Below are 20990 nucleotides of genomic sequence, written 5' to 3'. Positions count from 1 at the left end.
CCAGTAGTATTACCAATATCAACAATGTAGCCTTTCTGTTTTTCCACTTACCTCACCGCTGAGCTGCTTTATAAAACAGCTTTTTGTTGTTGTTATGCTGTCACAGCTGAGAGGTGCTGTGGACGGGAGTTATAAACCATGGAGAAACACGGCCAAAGTCGGTACAATCATACGCTGTGTAAAACCATGTAACGTCTCTCTTGAGAGGCCGAGGCCAGCCTTTTCAAAGGAGTGTATTTTTTAATTACCATATACACTTACCTGTACTTGAGATTTAATATACAGTGTATATGCACATGCTGCATGCCTCTTCTTATACGTACGTATGCACCTTATCAAGAAGCAGCCTGAGAAACTTTTATTGACATTTTATATTTATATTCTTTTCTACTTTATTGCACTACTATTTCCATCCATCAATTTTCTTGTAACCACTTATCAAGTTCGTGGGGGACTTGGAGCCTAATCCAGCTGACTCTGAGCAAGAGGCAGGGTACAACCTGAACAAGTCACCAGTTCATTACGGGGTTGACGAACAAATCACGCTCACCTTTACACCTACGGGCCATTTAGAGTCACCAATTAACTTGCTTAATAATGAGAACATTAAAACTCCACACAGAAAGGGTCAAACAAGGACCCTTCTTGTTGTGAGGCTAACCACTTCAATGCCTAATGTACTACAACTTCCCTCAGGATCAATAATCTTATTGTAAATACGCTTATTTGCTTTCTAGCTGCAACCTAGATGAAATGTGATCAGCACGACCACAGCCATGCCTCTGTGTTTTGTCCTTGTTTAACCTCTTCCCTGGCATCCCATGCATCAGCAATCAGCACACTTGTCTGCCATCAAGCAATCACCGCTGCCTATAAGAGCTCTGGATGCTCTGCCGGTTCACAGTCACAGTGTTGATCACAGTTTATGCTGCTCACTTCTTGGAAGTCTGTTTACTTTTGCGTTGGTTTAGTTCACTTGCCTACCCGTCCATCTATCTGCCTGTCTGAGATTACACCTGTCCTTCATGTATCAAGATGATCTGCCTGCATCCCTGCCCATCTCACCATTACCCAGCTATCATCCCAAGCCTTCCACCTTACCCCCAGCCAGCCATATCTCTCAATTGCTGCAAGTATTCTTTTCACCTCTTCTCATCTGCTTGTCTCGTGTCTGCATTTGGATTCTGTGATATGAAGCTACAGCCAGCAAGTAGAAAGACAAACCTATCAGCACCTCTATATTTTCACGTTATATACATATCTCAATCATTTCATTTGTACAAAGATATGAGGAAAAACATGAAGCACTGCAAAAGTCCAGCTCTGCCCCTCGCAAAACATCAGTTTGTTGCTTGTTCACTTCAATTTTGAAGGTATGGAGGTGCTGAATTTTGTCACCTTTGTACAGAGACTGCTGTTTTTCCTGCTTCCAGCTTTAATCTCATCTAACTCTCTGCAGGAAAGCAACAAGTATGTATCCTAAAATGTGGAACCACTCTTTTAATCGTCTACATTTAAATGTTGAAAAACAGTTTGTAGTATGACACTGGAGAACAAACTCATCTCCCACTGCACCTTCTCTCTCAAAAGTTATTTAATTACTGAAATGTGAGCTGGTAGTTTGGAAAAAAGATCATCCACTAAATGGCCGGTATGTTCTGCCATCAGTGCAGCTACAATTATGTTAACAGCATACTTGGATGACATTACATATTCTACTTTAGTCATTTCAAATCCACTCACTGGTGATTATCTCAGTGTGTACGGACGGTCTAGTCCAAAAAGTGTTTGACAATACTTCTTCCCGATCGCAAAATCCTCTCTGTCTCTTCCCATCATTGGAATCGGTGAATAGGCAGACACATTACTTAAATCCATTAAATAATGAGCTGGCCACTATCATGTAGTCAAGCAAACCATTTTTAGATCAGAACAGACAAGGAAGGAAGGGGATATATAATACCCCTGTTTTGGAGTTTGAATAAAGGCAAAGCTTTGTTCTCTGTGTCTGTAAACGGTTTGGATTAGGTCTACAGATCCAGGACTTGGAGGCATAATATTCTCTGTGGAAGCATGGTAGTAGCCATGACAGCAACGCTAAACACTGTAGCCTCTGTCCTGGAAAAGCAGCAGTATCTGGGACCTGGGGAGTTCTGTAAAACAATGGTGATGATGACTGAATTTATTATTACATTTTACAGTGTAGCAGAACCCGGCAGCAAAATGTTATGGCTTTAATGGCACGTTAAAGTTTAATACAACGTGACGCAATGAATGAAGTCCATGGTTTCTCAGGGGGAGCTGTTAACACTGCCCCCTGCAGGCAATACATGCAATTTTCAATTCGATTTTGGATCATTGCAGAAAATAAGCCCCATATTCACCTATAAATGAGTTACACTAGACTTCACTGGTGAAATTGATTATAGCGGTTTGAAATGGAAATCTTAAATCAGAGTTATATTTTAACTGAATGCAACATTTTACTCAACTCAAAGTAAAAAGTTTCTATAACCACTAAATCTCAAACGGGTCCATGGGTCCATGGCGCTCTGCCATGGGGTCCGTGAAAAATTATTTATTCAATAATTATGCTATAAAAAAAGGTTGTTTAATACATATGTAACATCTTTCTAACACATTTATTTTGTTTTTGATGGCCGTGGAGACTTTGGACATGTGGGTGAACACAGTGTTTAGACAGTAGGGCTCCTGGAGGGAACACGGTGATGAAATCAGCATCAATGGACACACTTTGTTTGCTGGTTTGCTGAAAACTGTCCAGCTCCAGACATCAGGTCTAGTGACCCCATGTCTACTTATCAATGGATAGAGAGGAAGTTCCCTTGAGGTGAGGTTTGTAACTTTTTACATAACTGCAGCAAGGTTTTAAGGTAGCAGTTTCACTAAATGTGTTAGCCAGCTAAAGTGCTGTTAGGGATTAGCTAGGGACCAGTAAAGTCATGTGGTGTTTGTCATTGTGTCTTTCACAAAACTAAGATTACAGATGTGTAAAACATAGGCTACATCACATTTTTCCAAGGTACATACATGTGGGGGTCCCCGGTATATTCTCTATCTAGCAAGGGGTCCTTTGTTGAAAAAGGAACTGAACTCTGGCCTAAACTACCCTCTCGCTACCCACAGTATCTAACCTTGGATTGTGAAATGCAGTCAAATGAAAGGCAAATAAGACCAGTTTTATGCTGATCCACTCGGCCAGCAGCCAGGAGAAAGCATAAGCAGAGACAACAAAGCAGAGAAGTTAATCTCACAGCAGACATTATGGGGATTTTGAACCTAATGTTTGGGTTCAAGTAAAGAACTTTTCTTAGCATCATACATTTATCAAACACCCACTCACTGACAGAGGTGGCATTGCTTCATTCCTTCCTTTGACCAAAAAACACAAAGGGTGATAATAAAAGACGATTGAAAAGAAGAAGTAGAAGAAGAAATGTTTCAGAAAGTTGCCTGTGTATGTGTTGGCAGGTATTCACCGCTTCTGAGGTGTATTGACAACAGAATTTGTTCATGACCTTGAAAGGCAGGTGATGGACTGTGGCCTGGACCTGTTTTTTGGTTAGACAAATAAAATGGGAAGAAGAACAAACAAGTGCAGGACATATGGAATATGGCTGATTGAGTCTCTCCTCTGTCTCTTAGAGTAACAGAGAAACTGCTACGTCTAAACCAGCGCATTCCAGAAAAAGGTTTGAGAGCCACCAGTCTAAATGAATGCAGTGTGGATCGGTGGACTCTGTTCCATTTCATGTGCGTCATTGTGTCTGAAGTCATGGTTCATTAACCTGCCTCTCTCCCTTTCTCGCTCACTATTTAACCTTGAAACATAGTTGAACTCATTTTTGACCAAAGTGTCATGTGTTGCTTCATTCTGTGTTCACTGCCATTTGGCAACAAGAGCCACATATTACTGTAACACCCACTCGCTGTGTTAAATTATCATTTCATCTGTGTATTTAACTGCAACATTTTGTTGGGGTGAAGGTTATGTTACACAAAGTTCCTTTCAGCACTCTATGCACATCCAGTGCACAGGATGCTAAAAGGTGGGTAAGTTTATACAGCAACCCCGACCAAAATGGTCACCCTAATAGAATTATGTTTGCCAAACACATGAGTTAGTCCTCATCATACAAGCCTTTTCTGTCATAAAAGTTACACATAAACAATTGTAACCTCTGTGTTGCTTGTCCAGGTATGTTTTCATCTAATAAGCATGCAATGCTATTTTACGATGAAACAGTAGTCTGATTCTACACTGTTATGTTAAAACTTGAATTAACTAATTAGTTACCCTGCAACAACAATGCTATAATTTTATTTTCTTATACATGAAACATGGTAAGGATGTTGACTTTTCTCCTGGGACACTGTGTAGTATTTTAGCATCATATCATGTATATTGCCATCAATTACATTTACAATGTTTTAAAGGTTCTTGTTTCAAATGAGTCTGCCAGCCAACCAACCAACTCAGAGTTACCTAACTAGAAAGAACTGAAACAATATACAAGCAACCCAGCTAGATTGATGCTGGCCAAGCAGAAATGAGATGATCTTCTCTGGTCTAGCTGTCTGGAATCAAGGGTCCATTGTGGATCAGACATCTAATTAAGATGCCTCCTCAAGGCTTTCCTGTACAGGTACAGGCACAGCTTATCTTTAGGAGACCACAGGGCATCTTATATCCCACTTGGTCTGGGAACAACCCATGATCCCCCTAGGGGAGCTGGCTGTCAAATAGGATGTCTGGGTTATCTCGCTTATCCTGCTGCCACTGCAGCTCAGACCTGGGTAAGCAGTAGAAATAGATGGATGGATATCATTTGCATTTCTGCGCTACATCTTCTTCACATTTATTGGCCAACATTATAATGTATGCTGATCAAATCAGCAAATCACCCTAGTATTTGGGCTGATTTGATTTCAAAATGAGGATATTTATGCTTTACAAAGATTAAACCCCCAAAAAATGTTCAAAATAACACTCCATAAAGGTTACTTGCTGCACTGTGGCTCTGTATGAATGATTCTATACTCTTGAATGTGAGTCAGTATGTAGGCAAAAGGCAAGGACACTTAATCCATCAAATAGGATGAGACCTGTCAGTGTAACCAAAATCCAACTAAGCTGTCTAAGATGTGCATTAGACATGAGGGGGGTGGTTTGCGCGAGTGTGAGCATTTGTGTCTGTGGTGATTGGTCGGAGGGTGTGGACGGGTTGGGGTTCTGCTTTATTAAAAACTTGCGTAATTCTCGGAGGAAAACTTTGTTTCCAAAAAACAAGATGTTTGTTCTTTTACAAATAGTTTCTGTTTCTGTTAGGACTGCGAGTATCTCCTGAGGGTCTCTCTCTGTTTGTGTGTGTGTGTGTGTGTGTGTGTGTGTGTGTATGTGTGTGTGTGTGTGTGTGTGTGTGTGTGTTGGGTATTACAGAAAAACAGCAACTTTGGGCAAAGGTTGAAGTGTCCTGTAACAAATGTAATCTTGCAAATACAAATACTTTTCTCAGAAATGCATTTTTAACATCTCAGAGGTGAAACGATAAACAAAACACAACAGGTCACAGTTGGATCATAGTTTTTATGTGCTGTGGGACAGATCTGAGGTCAGCTGATGAAGCTAAAGCTGGTTACAGCTTGGACGCTTTACCCGAGATTACACACAGTTTCAAAGGCATAAACTCCAGTCAGGGATCACAACAAAGACCCAGCTGCCACTATCACCAACATCATAAATATTGCAAATTTGTATGTATATATATTTTATTTATGTACTATTTTGGGTTCCACATTCCAGAATACCAAACAGACAAGAAACGGCTTGGAAGTCTTTACAGATCCCTCCCTCCCAGTACTTCTTGGTGAGAGTGCCGGCTTTGTTCAGTGTATCATCTGTAATTGTTACAACCTTGAAAAATGCACCCAAGAAGAACACATTTTCCCAATTTCACTTCTGGCACATCGCAAGCATTACCAGAGGAAATAAATCAATTTGATTCATTAGGTCCATCTGGGGCTTACATAATATGCATATGTGTAGGTGTTTGTGAGTTTGAATAGAGCAGCCGAAACCAATTAGTTTGTGGGGCAGAGAAAAGAACCTCTGTGGACTTCATGAGACTCTGTTAGTGAGTAATCACTTTGAGCCATGCATTTCCTCAAACATAACATCACATTAGACCTAAAATATACATCTTGGGACCTGAAACTGGCCACAGAGATAACTCTTTTAGAGTTTAGCCTAGCAAGTTACCAGGACTTCCTAATATATCTAACAAGCTGACTATTGATGTGAGCAAAGATGTAATCTATGTGGGGAAACAGAGAAGTGTTGACTTCATGCAGTGAAAAGCAGCTGCCCATTGCTTCTCTTAAGTGCTTTGTGACCAACCAACAACCTTACAGGACCTCTTTCTGATTTCAGGTCAGTATTAACTGAGAGAGGCTGAGACTCTGCTAAATGAGCCATGGTCCATTTGATTTGTGTGGGGAAGCAAAAGTATTGACAGAAAAAACGTTTCAACTCAAAAGGTGTTATCACATTAGGTTTTTACCGAACATAGCTGCAGTGGTAGGAATCATACTACGATGGGCCTTTTTCACAGCAGAAATTCTGAGTTGTCCAGAAAAAGCACAGGTGTTCATTCATAACACTGACAATGGCTCTGTTCCATTCAGCTGTTCTGGTAAGCCATTATAATGTGACAGCAAAGGCGCTAATATATTCCATCAGAACTGCATAACGGATGGTCGTGTAACTTCAGAAACCCCCCTCTTCTGACAAGAAAGTAAGCTGGGTTTAATCTTTCCATTTATTAAACAGCTACTTGTGACACAATGATTACCTTTCAGGACAGACTAGGTCAGACAACACATCGTACCGCCTACTACTTTTGGAGTATAACCTGGTCCTGAGTCTGCACAATATCCGAAAACCTGAAGGCAGCTTTCCCTGTTGTGAAATGTCAGTGTGTCTTCTAAGAAAAAGGCATATTCAGAGAAGTAGTAGTACCACAGTCTCTAGAGCTTTAAAAATATTGTGTCATATAGTTGTAGTAGTAGCAATCTCGGAATCCATCAGCTATTATCTGATGACAACTAATATTTCTAGAGTAGCCCACAGATATCTGAAAAACACATATCCATGCCAATGTTTCCTCTGCAATCCGACACGAGTGACTTAATACGTCAGGGCTAATGATGAAGACACAACTCAGTAATATATATATATAGATAGATAGAGATAGAGATACTTTATTGATCCCGAAGGAAATTAAGGTGTCCAGCAGCATATACATGTAACACATTACACAAAATCAACATATCAAAAAAAAAAACGCATAGCACATACAAAAAACGCATAGCACATACACATACTGCACAAAAACAACACATCCAGCCTATCAGTCATTGCACATGCCCTGCATACATACATACATTCACTCAACTGTCTTTCAAAACATCAGGTAGTAAAATGTCATAAAAATAGAAAAAATGTCATACTGGTAAAATGCGAGACCTGGTAATGAATAATATTAGTGCAATATTAGTGCAAAACAAGGTCAATATAAACAGATATCTGCATATGAATGCAGATAGCTTAACAAAAGCTTTTTGAAAATATGAATCGCCATCAGACAATAGTTGATACGTTTCAAGGTTACAGTTCAACCAATGATTCCCGCTTCTTTTGCTCACTACACAGACTGTTGTAACCAAAGACTGCTCACTTCTACTTGGACAACAAACAGAAAATGCCAAAATCTTTGTGTCTTGTCATAGTACCAATGTTAGTAGAAATTTTAGCCTAATGGTTGTCGTAGTTGTCACAGCAACAGTAATGATAGCAGCAGCAGTAGTAGTAAATACAGTTGTAATTCTGGGAGCCTAATTGTCAGGGTAATTGTTGCAGCAATAGTTAGAAATTGTGGTAGTTGTATTTAGTAGTAGCTTGGTAGTAGTAGTAGTAGTGTTGGACATAGTAACAGCAGCTGTTATAGCAATTAGGGGTAGGTGACTACTTGTAGTAGTAGAATAAGTATCAATAGCAGCACTACTAATAGTATGGGTATCATTAAAAGCACCCTCACAAACAATACTAGTAGTTGTATCAGTAACAGTAGTATTCTATACTGTACTAAACAGACCTCCTCAGTGCGACATCGTGTATCCCTTTTACACAGAATAATAGCCACTGACTCTCTACTGTACACAAGTACACAGTGAAACACTCCTTATGTTTACAAGCAGCCTGAAAGTGGATCATTTATCCAAACACACTGAAAGGTAATCTAACCTACGCAGGCAAATCAAATTAGCTTGGAGCCAGTAAAGTTACTTCAGCCCAGTGGAGGTGTTTATATGAGGTCTGCTCAGCTGGAGTGAAAGCAAAACTTCTATTACTGATGTTATTAGGGAGCATGTAAACACACTCGCTGACCTACTCAATGGCTCCCTCATTCACTCAGGCACCTATTCAGAACAAGATCGGGATGCTTTCTAGGCAGCAGAGAGGACTCATATGCTCATATCTATTGCCTAATATTTATTTTCTCCAGAATTAATACTGTTACATGTATCTTATAACATAATGTGCAGCCATCCATAGAAATGAACATACACATTTTAAGTTAAAGCCTTATTATGTAACATTTCTACCATAAAATAACAAACGAATCCATGTTTCTTGCACTGTGCAACTTCTGTACATAACCTTTTATGCCACTAAGTCACACACTGCCAACTTTTTCACTGTTTTCGATGAAACTGGATCATATTTTATGGAGAAAATGTTTTGTGGTTTTCCCTCTGATGTCCTCCAACTGCTGTGTATCAACTCTTTATGATTTACAGAGTTTTCTGATGGACAGTAAAGTAACGTAAGGTAAGGTAAGTAAAGTAAGGTTTTCAAACATGGAGCATAGGGGAATGCCGGTAGGGAGCAGAGCCAATGTTGTGGCAGAACAGGAGCTGGGCAATTTCTATGAAATGTTGCTTTAAGTTTCTGTGGTAATATTACTTTAAAAAAAATGTTATTCCCATAGAATAATATTGGATACAATTACAGAAACATGATACATTACAATAACTCACACAAAACATTATATTGGAAGCCATAATGGAAATATTACAAGGAGGAAAATGTAAATAAAAAGAAATGTAAAAAACAAAAAAACAACAGTTTGTCCCACAGTCCCCTGTAGTTATTGCAGCGGTCTGAAAGTGATTTTATGATCTGGTCTCTCTCAAACACACAAACACACTCCCTCTCCACACTGACGCCAAACCCCGAGGCCGGCCTCTCTCTATACTGAGAGCCAATTGCGGCGCGCCGAGCAGGCGAGCCTTCATGAGCCGACCCCCCTAATTTGCCTGGTATAACATACCCAGCTCCGATCATGTGACAGTTAAGCGAACTAGCAGCCCTCTGGAGAGAGACAGCGTGTGTGAGTGTATGTGTGTGTGTGTGCATGAGAGAGAAAGCGAGAGAGAGAGAGAGAGAGAGAGAGAGAGAGAGAGAGAGAGTGGAGGCGTACAGCTATGCAAAGACCGTGTTGTGGAGTTAGATTGCCATTACGCACTATTACGCATTGACAGCTGCTTTCAAGAAAAGAGCGCTCGGCGCAAAGGAGTAGAATTTTGGATCCCTCACATCTAAAGGTGAGTGCATTGATTTGATAAAGGACCGAAAAGTGTTTGTTTATATATGCCTGCATGTTTTCTGTCTCTCAGTGTGGAGTAGAGTAGGAAGCATGACTCTGCTGAGTGAATGGAGAGTTGTTTTGAATCTATAGCTCCTACATATGGGACTTTACGGCGACACCGCATTATCCTGCTGCCCACACAACAAAAACGTGTTTAAAATCCTTATATATTACAACTATAATAAATATATCATGTAAAACAATATTTTTTCTCTAATCTGTCACGGCATTCGATGTTAAACACGCCATAAATCCCGAGTGAACCTCTATAACTGATTCTTCATGCAGCGTGGTGAAGACCCAGGAGCGCATCATGCTTGTCAAAGCCTGTTTGATGTTTCACGGCGGCGAGGTTACTATAGGGCAAACGACCTAAGACTGAGCTGTGCCAAGGTGTTCCAAACTCTCGTCCCAAACTTTCCATGAGGTGCAGTAGCAGCAGCAGCAGCAGCAGTAGACCCCCCCCCCCAACACCCAACCGCTTCAAGTCATATGATGCTATCACATAAACTGCATTTTCAGGTTAGATCACTAATTACATAATCAACTGAAGGTGGAGAACAACAACAGCGAAGAAGAATTTAACGTCCTGTGATTTCCAGCGTAACACAAAGTAAATAAAGTCATAATGCAATAAAGAATCAAAAGTGATTTAAAAATAAATCATCTTGAAATTCATTCTGAGGACCTCTGTGAGGACTTCACTTTGGACACGGCTGGTTTTCAGCCTCACAGAAGAGGGCGCACAATCATTTTGTTTTCAGTCTCGTGCAGTGCACATGTAGCCTTTTAAGGTTTGGAAGAGGATTCAGCGTCATGTTTAATCACCATAAACCACCGATTGCATTTAAGTCTATTTGATAATGTCTAGTATTTGTTTTTAATCCCTGTAAATGTTGACGTGGTGTATTGTTTGTTGGGCTGTTTGCTGGATAAAAATAGACGTTAAATGCTTCACTTTTAATCCCGTTGATGAAATCTGCAGATCTTAAACTCATGGATTGCATAAACCTCTCACATTACCTTTCTGTTGTAACACTGACACTAATTGTCAGCCAGACTGAGCTGTATTAACGAAGCACCAGAGGGGAATTTAAAAGACACACATCAGGGAATGACAGCAGAACCATGTGGCTTTAATGTTAGACCTAGTGAGAAATGGGAACCCCTGATTCCACATGGTCAGCGTGAAGTCTGAACCAGCAGCTGCAGCGACTACACACACACACACAGTCTTCAAATTCCACTTCCTTCACACGTGGTTGACTTTCCTTTTGAAGTGCCATCAGCTGCAGACCTCTTCAACAAGCAGCAGGTAGTGCATGGAGACCAAATCATCATCATCATTTTCAGTCAGTCTGCTGGTTTACTTACTTCTATAAACTTAAGGAATTCTCTTGTAAAACATTAACCTCAAGACCTTGCTGAAAGTGTTACTGTGCTGCTTTTGTTTTGCCCCAAATTGTTAACTCTAAAGTTAGATTTAATTCAAATTTAATTAAAATCAAGCAGAGTTGGTGTCGCTTGATGCTCAGTGTCTCTTTTAGTACAAAAAGGCTCTGTAGTTTTGGTTGGTATGCTGACACATTTCTTTGTCATAACTGATGAACACGCTCATTTGTCTTTTGCAGGGAGAAGACAGAAGTTTTTCATCAACATTCGGCCGATCTCCAACAGAACGGCTTGATCTTCAGTCCAGCTGCCATTCATCCCCACAGGAATGGTGGATCACTTGCCACTTGGTGAGGAGACCTTCCTGTATTACACCGGCTCCCCGGGGTCTGTCTACAACTGCCTCTGTCGCCACGCCAGTGATGGCGTGTCGCCAGGCACCATGGTAACTGACGCATGCCTCTACGACCACCATCACCACCACCCCTACCAAGGGGTGACACTGTCCTCCTCCCCTCACCTCTCTGAGGATGATCTCAGCGATTCCTCCAGCCCTCGTTCCTCTCTCTGCTCCAGCCCTGAGTCCTCGTCGCCGACATTGCGGCACGTTCTCGACTCTAGCTATGAAAGCAGGAGCAGTGGGAGCTGTAGCTCCTCAGGAGGAGAGAGTCAAGAGAGTCTGCTGGACCTGCTCCTCTCACAGACCTCCCTCACCAACTCAGCTGTAATCTCTAATGCCAGCAGCAACTCTCATTCCTCTCCTTTATCTTCCTCACTATCCTTATCTTCCCCAACCCCTACTGCCTCCTCAACTGCTCCTCTTTTACCCATGGGTCTGGCTTGGGAGTCCAAGAGGGAGCAGCGACTGAGTCTCCTCCAGCAGCAGGCCAAGGAAGACTGTTATGAGTTCCCTGTCTTCCTGGATGGGCTTCAGGATCCTGCGGCACTCCTCTTTCAGCCCACCCTGGAGGAGATTGAGGAGTTCCTGGAGGAGAACATGGTGGTAGCAATGGAGAAAGAAGAGGAAGGGAGTGATGAGGCGATGTCGACAACGTCAGAGGATGCTGAGGCGGAAAGTTCAAGGACATTAGCAGGAGAACTCGTCTCAGTGTCACAGAACTCTGATCAGACTGTGCCCGTGGCTCATTCTCCACTCACCTCCAACACAGAGACCAAACATACTCCATGTGTTGACATGGATAACTCACCATCAGCAGTGGATGTTAGTTGCATAACTGGCTCTGGTTCCTCAAGTAGTGAAGCTGATGAGATCAAGCAGGAGGACTGTGGTTCACCGCCAGCCTCATCAGAAGCTACCAGTGCTGCTTCCGGTGTGCCTGTCATCCTACAAATCCAGCCCCTACAGATCAAACAAGAACCCAACTCTAGTGCCATATCAGATGCCATCACCCAGCAAACCAAAACCCAGAACACCGAATCCCAGCCAACTCAGGCCCCATCGGATATCAAAATTGCCCAACTCCTGGTGAACATCCAGGGACAGACCTTTGCCTTGGTGCCTCAACTGCTTTCCCCGGCAAATATTACTGGCTCAGGCAAAAACGGAAGCGCTGCTTCGTCCAAATTTGTCCGAATCGCACCTGTACCCATTGCGGCAAAACCCACTGGGCTTGGGGACGGTGGGTTAGGTGGAGGTTCAGCTGCAGGGGTCCTTCCTGGAAGTCAGAGGTACCAGAAAAGTGCAGTAGCAGATCTTATTAAAATGCACAAGTGCTCTTTTCCCGGCTGTAATAAGATGTACACCAAGAGCAGCCACCTCAAAGCCCATCTGAGGAGGCACACGGGGGAGAAACCCTTCGCCTGCACATGGCCCGGCTGTGGATGGAGGTGAGAAGAAGTGATGTTATATAATATAATGAAGTTATTGGATATATGTACATCCACAGATGGTTGACAATTTAAGGAAAAAAAACAACATAGAGTGTCTTAAGGTGTCGGGTCACCAGGTACCACCAGAACAACTTCAGTACACCTTGGTGTTTGCTCTAGAACTCTACTGGAGGGATGAACAGCATACTACCGATTTCCTCATTTGGCGTTTTGATGATGGTGGTGGAGAGCATTGGTCAATCTTGTGATTTTGAATAGCATCTGATTCAGATCATTTTCATACTCAAACACTCAAACTACAGAGCCCTCATATTTTTAAATGCATGTTCCTCCACTCATTTATTTAGGTTGTTATGCATCTTGCTGCCTCTGGACTTAAACACACTTAAATAGGTGAATGAATAGATTGATGATATGACCTAATGTGCAATTGCAGTCTGAAGTGTTTTCCATGTTTATCTACACGACAGGGGATTGCAGTAACCAGGGTTATCAACTTCCGCTACAGTCTCATGTACAGACACTTGAAGATAGTGGTTGATAACTTTTCCAGATGTGTGTAGACTTGCACAGATTGCGGCATGTTCTTTTGTCGTGTGAAGAGCAGAGATCAATGTGCTTTTTATTGTCGACTAGGTATAGATAAGAACGGCCCATGGCACTCTTTAGTGCAGATCTTAACCCATCAAATGCAACTTTTTCTGAGGGCAGAAACATGTTGGAAGTCCTTCAAATTCTTTTACAGAGCATCTTTGATGTCACTACTCTGTTTAAGAGAATCAAGATATTGTTTTACAGGACAGAGAAAGGTTTTAATGGGACATAAATATGTATTAAATATACGATGAGATGATTCTGGAGGTTTATGGAAGGGAGGGGAAGAGGAAAGGACTCTATAAACTATATCCAGGTCTTTTCTAGAAGCTTATAATTTGTTCTGTTCTGCACCCTGGCTGTGTGTGCTTGCTATCTGTGTATTTTTGTACCATGTTAAAGTTGTAGATTAGATAGAGTGCCTTTTGAAGTTGTCTGCATGCAGACTTTGCCCCCTGCTAGTTATTCCACTTGTTTGCCCACTGTCTACAACCACTTCTCACACACACACACATACACACAGACACACACACACACACATTAACCCAGTAGACATACACTGAATTATTGTAGAAGCAAGTTCAAAGTTTTCCCTTCAGACAATCTCTCGTGGTACCCAGAATTTATTTTCAGTACACGATGCATTTTTAAAAACCAACTAAACTTTTTTCATTTTCATTTCTTCAATCATTTCTTTCATATAAGTAAGACCTTTTTTTGCTCAAGGCATGCATGTAGAGTCTTGCATGTGTGTGCATCCACACATGGGTGGAGGCAAGGTTAAATCAGGGCATGCATTATACTTAAAATTAAGTTATGATAAGGATTTGAATGGAAGGGTGAGGTTAGAATGTATTTGTATTAGAGTAGCTCCATGTAAAGGAACAATACAAATGTTTGGCTCAGCCTATAGCAGAATACACATTTATTCCACAGTATAAGTTATATACTCTAAGTTTTTTTGTACCCTAAAAGAATCTTATGTAATAACAAGAAAATATAGCATTTTTTAAGATGGCTTGAGGAAAACATGCTGGATGAAGAATTACTGTTGCATCATTTGCAGTGTACACTTTTGCCTGTGGAACTCTGTAAAAAGGCATTTTGCTGATGACAGTGATTTAAGGTATAGTTAGACATTTTGGGAAACTTTTTTTTCTGGCAGAAAGTCAGATGAGAAGCTCGATTTTTGTGCGTTACACAGACACCATAGTTTCTCCTTCATGCCATGATGAAGAGGGTGAGAAGAGTGGTATGAGGAACCAGCGGTGTACGCTAGATGCCACTAAATTCTACAAACTGCTCCTTTAACTTGGGCAACTTAAAATGCAATTTCAAATTGCAGCAGGAATTACATGTAAGAAAATGTTCGACACAAAATAATGTAACGTAGATACTTTCATACACTTGTAATCTGTCAGGAGTGACCATGTGCAACATGAGAGGTGCATTTTTCAAAGCTGGAGTAATGCTATTTTAATGCAGCAACACTTTAATGTACTGCAGGCATTGAGGAGCATGCATTTCCTTAACCGAACTAAAATCTTAAAACCCCCAGTCCTCCCAAAACTACCCTTCTGCAGTCTTTACATGACAGGAGCAGTATACTGTATTATACAGTTGACCTTTCGCTGCTCCCCTCCCTCTGGGCCAGGAAATGGAGGTGAGCTGGGGAGTCAAGCACCTCTTACTCTCTGTAACCTTAGAACACATCCTTGTGCTGGCTCCTCTGAAGTAGAGCGGAGTGGTATTTCATTGGCTGGTCTCCTTCATATAACTATGAAGGAGACCAGCTATAAAGTGAAAGTTATATTTCTTCCTTTGCCAAACCGTTTTCTCATTCAAAGCGTTTTTGGACTTCCAGTCCCTCCTCGTTCTCTCTGTAGTCTCTCTCTGGCTGTAGTTCATGGGTATGCTCGTGTACAGATTTGGATGCACGGACAAAGTCACATGCACTTAAAGGTGCACATACGGGCAAGCACACATAAGCACGGAGAATACATTCAGCTCAAACCTGCATGGAGACTCTGAGACCAAAGAGTTTGCTGTAATAACACCATGACGTGTGTGTACTCGACATCTGTCATCGGGGCAGTGGTTTGTTGTCCTTGTCAGCTGAAGCCTTCATAGGCACGACAAAACATTGCTGTTGGCTGGTGACAGAGCTACTGTATCACAGGTTGATCTAACAATGGAGGTCAATCAATAGGCAACTAGAGATTGCTTATCTTATATACATTTATTATGATATGTTAGTAATCCTGGGAAACTAGCATCTTCCTATCCTCTGACCCCTGCATAGAGTACATTGTATACGATTACACTGTATTAAATCAGTCAAAAGAGGTTTTATGGTTACTTATATATAGCTTTTCATGTAGGAGGCAAACTTCTGTCACTGATTAGTGCTGTCATGATTCCCCTTTCAACTTAAACAGAGCTGAAATTGAGCCACTCATAAATGCAGCGAGCCGACAGGAGAAGCTAAACAAAAAGAGACAAAGAAAATAAATATGACAGATAAACAGAAACTGTACTGTACATGTGCTTGCCAATATCTCCGTTACTGTAATTTTCCAGGTGTGTAACCAACCTAACCGCCCCACCTTCCTCAGCTGTTTTCACTATGCCGTGTTGGCTGCAGAACACAGTTTAGGGACAAGCTAGAACAAAGCCCGCATATGTGTTTCCCACAGCGCCCTTACTAGTATGCACACTATGTGTTGTGCTGCAGCCACGCCAAGCCGCCCCGAGGATTCAAGTGATCAACACAAAGCGCCCTCCACTCCTTTAAACTCAGTGACTTGGCTGTCTGTATGTCCGCTCCAATGTATGGAGTTGGGAAACCTTTAACATAGATAGTCTTCGATGCATGTTCTGTTGAAAGATCCTCCATGGTGCAGTATTATATTTGGGCTCAGGCCCAGTTTGAGTCAGTAGAATAGCTGTGCGTGGTTTATATCATGCCCCAGCAGGAAGCTGCTTGCTTTAGAGTGATATGTGTGCATCTGAGTAAGAAGGAGATTACAATAAGGTATGAATGTTCAATCACAAAAAGTACAGAGCGTAAAGAGACTGATGTTCCAAGTTATTTTTGCCTCAAGGCTCTTGTCACCTGTAATAGAAAACATTTGCATAGTATCTATCTGCAGCAGGCAGCTGGATACAGGCCAAAGATCTTATGATAAAGCAACTGTACACGGCCTACCAGCACCATACAGTCAATGCTAGCCACTAGCTGAAGAAGAACACAACTCCAAATGAATACTAATGTTCCTCTGTGTCTACTAGATGTATAATAGACATATTAATTTTAGAGAATGATAATATGTTGGTGTAATCAGCTTATCTCCCCAAGTGTAAACCTCTTGCAGTACATGTGCACTGCATTCATGTTCATAGACTTTATTGCTGCTACCTAGATGATGAATCCTACTGACTTTTGTAGCTTTGAGTGAAGTGAGTGAGAAGCTAATTGTGTTGGTGCCATCATAACACTTTGGTTTAGTGCTAATTAGCACTACTTAGCATGCTACACAGTGAGTAGGGTACAGTCCACAGGGCTGATAGTATGGATGTAGACCTTTACTCTCGTTACAAGTGTATCTGTTTGAGTATGAGCTCCTGTGATAAGATCATCACCTGAAAGTATGAAAGACAGATTAGATGCAGGGCTACTAACTGTAGAGCATCGGATTATAACACTCACTGGACTTACACCAGATATTGTTTGGCTATCTAAGATTAACTGCTGAGATGGAGGTTAACGAGATCTCAATACCGAACAATCAACCAAATGAGTCATCGGGTCGGAGTGTTTGTTTTTTTGAGGTTATCCACTCTTCAGATGCCACAACACAGCTTTATAAGCGCTGTCAGTTATCTTTTTTTTTATTACCGGGCCATTAAAATGATGAATAGGTCGGTTGTGTAATCCATGTTTGAAATAACTGTGAGTGATGTTTCTACATCTCTGTGAATTATCGCCTCCATGCCTTCAGCCTGCCGCTGCTGCTGCAGGAAACGTTCCTAGAAATCAATCTGTGATGCAGATTAATCTGATCTTAACAGCCTTAGTAAAAGATACACACACACATACAGTGTATATACAAGGGGAACAACTCTATCATCCACTTAACTCTTCACTGTCATGATATCCAAGCTGGCCGGAGACCAGAGCAGAGCTAGATCAGGAATAGACTGGGCTTGGATTTGCAGCGCTCATGTGTTGAGCTAAATATGGTGTGGCTCTTTACCTTTGCGGAGAATACACATGGTGTACGGCGTCACACCTCTCAGATTACCCTCATAAAACAGCTTGACATGGCTTTTATGTTATGTGGCAGCCTGAAGCATGACTGCAACCACTATTTTTACATAGGAAGTGCTGTATACAAACAGTTGGGAGTATGACAGAAGCAATTTTCCACGAGTGACTCTTGACTGTCATCGTTTAATGAGACACTTAATGTTCCAAAAAATGTGATCAATTTGACCAATCACATTCTGTCTTCTTCCTTGTCAGGTTCTCTCGATCTGACGAGCTGTCCCGACACCGTCGCTCCCACTCCGGAGTGAAACCATACCAGTGCATCGTCTGCGAGAAGAAGTTTGCCCGTAGTGATCACCTGTCCAAACACCTCAAAGTCCACCGCTTTCCACGAAGCAGCAGGACAGGACGCTCTGCAAACTGACTCCTTTGACCCCCCGCTCTGACGGACTGACGCTTTGCAGAAAAGGAGGGGGTTAGGAGGAGGAGGAGGAGGGGGATGTGTGTATGCGTGCGTCTGTTTGTGTGTGACGAAAGACGGGCGGGTGAAAGTCCAAACACCTTTTAAAGGAGTCTGTGCAGAACTCTTTAGCTTGTGTGTATGTGTCTGTGTGTGTGTGTGTGTTTATATTCAAATATGTACGCGTGACGTACATTCATGGTACTGTGATAATTTATTGGGTGGAGAGGAAAAGACTGTAAAAAGTGAACTAAAACAGAAAACTGTTACTTGACACAACACCCTCACAGGTGGAATAAGCTTCTTGTATATTAAAACTTTCTTTTAGCTAATCTAATTTGAAGAAAATTGCTATTCAGAGTATTTTTACACTTTGAGGTGTGTGTTATTATTATTGTTGGAGTCAAAGCCTTATATCAGTCAAAGTTGTATCACTAAGGGGTCTGCTACTATTTAAACCCCCCTGTTTTTTTTGTTTTTTTTACCTTGTGAGGTACCTGATCTCAAAAACCCATCACTTAATGGCTTGAATTTAATTTGTTGCCCAAAAACTAGAGCTCACTGGACATTGGAAACTTTCTGGGCCTTGGTTTAATTCTCTCTCCATAGACAGCAGAGTGAACGACACATCAACATTCCTTTAGCTTTGTGTAAATGTCTTTGTTGCCTTTGAGTCTCGTTACAGGAAAAAAACACTGTAGTAACCTCAAGCACAAAATAACAAAGCTCAAGTTCATGTTGAATTACTGCTCACCAACATTGATCAGGTCGCTATGTAATTTGCACTGGCACACATGAGATGTCTGACTGTCTGCCCATACAATGTATTTGGAGTATTTTTTGCGGAGTTTATCAGACTATTTGTCGTTTTTATGGCCTTATTTAAATCAAAATGAATTGAGGGTGCAGCTTCTTTCGGTGAAAACAAAATAGTTCATGCCAAGGTTTGAAACAAAAGTATTTGTCTGTTGTTCTGTCTTCAGATAATTATATATCACAACATTTGTTTTCTGGTTTGTAATGTTATGTGGTGCCATGTCTTTTATTACTTTATGTCACTTTATTTACTTCATGTCACTGCTGTGAAAAAATGCCTAAAATGATACAAGATGGCAAATGTACACGGCTAAAAGGAAGGAAAGACTAGTTTGAACGCACAATGACTCAGCAACACACCAGTTACACGTGGTATTAAAATCTTGACATGCTATTCCGATCGTAAATAATCCAATCCAAGCCTTTGTATTTACACCTGGTACTTTATTGGGCTGTCGTTATCCTCATTGAGATCGGATCTCTGTCCTCCACAGTATTGTGAGTTGCTAAGTTTGGGGAAACATTCTGAACTTTGTGAAACGCTGTCTACAGCATATCCTTAATTATTTGTCCCCTCTTGTAAATTCGGCATTTTCTTCTAAAAAAAACTTTGTCCCAGTGTGTTGCAGTAATGGTGTGTAGGTTACACTGTGACTAGAGAAATTATATTCCTTGCAGATAAGCTGCACAACTCAGTGCAACACAGTCACGCACAGTTTCATATCTACTAAAGGTAAATTAAAGCATGCATTTGTAACTTTTGCTGAACAGCAGCCACTGGATAATACAGGATAGCAGTAAATGGTATCGCATAACATAACAATAACACAAGTAGAGAAGAGACAGTAGGTTGGCAAAGTAGCCACCATAAGCTAATGGGCATACCAGACCAAGGAACAGACATGAATTTATACATACATGATGTAAAACAATGAACAGGTTGTGTCCTCTTTCAAAAGCGACATAGATTTGCTTTAATATCAGTAATATTCTGTAAGAGTCATCGGGTAAAGACTGGCTCTGTTAGCTCCCAATGAAGAATCTTCTTGCCAAATCAAGTTTGTCTTTGCTCTTTTCTTTCAGAAATGTATTTCATAAAATGAAAAATGGAACAAAGTGATTTGAAGTTTAACTGGAATTTTTTGTACATGTTTGTTAATACTGGAATTGTGTGCTGTCACACCATCAAATCACAAATTCTCTTCATGAATCATTTTCATTGACTTTGCTCAAACCCCAACAGCACTTGTTACAGCATGTTCTGCAAATATTAAATTATCTGCCCCTGGTCTTGAACATATCAAATCTCTTGCCATAGAATGAGATGCCTATGTTTTGTACTGTAAGGGAACAGTGACTGTTTTGCTTTTTGTTTGTCATACTACATTTACCTGTACAGATTAGTGTGTGTCATTCTGAATCTCAGTTGAATCAAACCAAATAAGTCATGGGAGGGACACAAACTGTCAGCTGCACAGAGTCCAGACATGCTTCCTGTGCCATAAAGTCGAAGATCAGTTGACAACATTCGGTAATGAAATGGTTTGAGGAAAGAAATATTAAAAGTTTGATTTGTTTTGGAACGTTTGATTTGCTGACACGTACAATGATTGACAGACCTTTTGAGTGTTCGGTACGCGGCACCTGAATGAGACGCTGTATGGAGGAAGTGTGTTATCGATGTCAGACATTCCTTCCATACAATCAGAAGAAACGCTTTTCTGAACGGGTGTCATATGTGAGCCCACGAATGTATGTAAATACTGTATATGCATCTGAAAGGAGAACTGAAATATTCTTCTAGTGATTTTATGTGATTGTAAAAGATTTTTTAAAAATATGTAAAGAAAGTGTACATAACATGATAATTCAAATA

At 41.1% G+C, this 20990-nt stretch overlaps 1 protein-coding gene across 1 annotated transcript; it reads left to right on the top strand.

Annotated features, from left to right (window-relative positions):
- The first annotated feature begins 9465 nt into the window (after nt 1-9465).
- Nucleotides 9466-19707, top strand: LOC104919269 (Krueppel-like factor 15). Its single transcript, XM_019266391.2, has 3 exons — nt 9466-9687; nt 11363-12971; nt 18094-19707. The coding sequence occupies exons 2-3, from the start codon at nt 11452-11454 to the stop codon at nt 18260-18262; spliced, it is 1689 nt and encodes a 562-aa protein (XP_019121936.1). The 5' UTR covers nt 9466-9687; nt 11363-11451; the 3' UTR covers nt 18263-19707.
- Nucleotides 19708-20990: the final 1283 nt, after the last annotated feature.

Source organism: Larimichthys crocea, chromosome XV, assembly GCF_000972845.2.
Source record: "Larimichthys crocea isolate SSNF chromosome XV, L_crocea_2.0, whole genome shotgun sequence".
Lineage (NCBI taxonomy): Eukaryota > Metazoa > Chordata > Actinopteri > Sciaenidae > Larimichthys > Larimichthys crocea.
The sequence above is the reverse complement of the archived record's forward strand: the minus strand, read 5'-3'. Positions and strand labels throughout refer to the sequence as shown.

Bases quoted from the DNA above. Each gene is read 5' to 3' on its own strand.
- LOC104919269 (XM_019266391.2), top strand. From the start codon at position 11,452: ATGGTGGATCACTTGCCACTTGGTGAGGAGACCTTCCTGTATTACACC. The intron at 12,972-18,093 runs GTGAGAAGAAGT...CTTCCTTGTCAG, and splicing joins TGGCCCGGCTGTGGATGGAG to GTTCTCTCGATCTGACGAGC.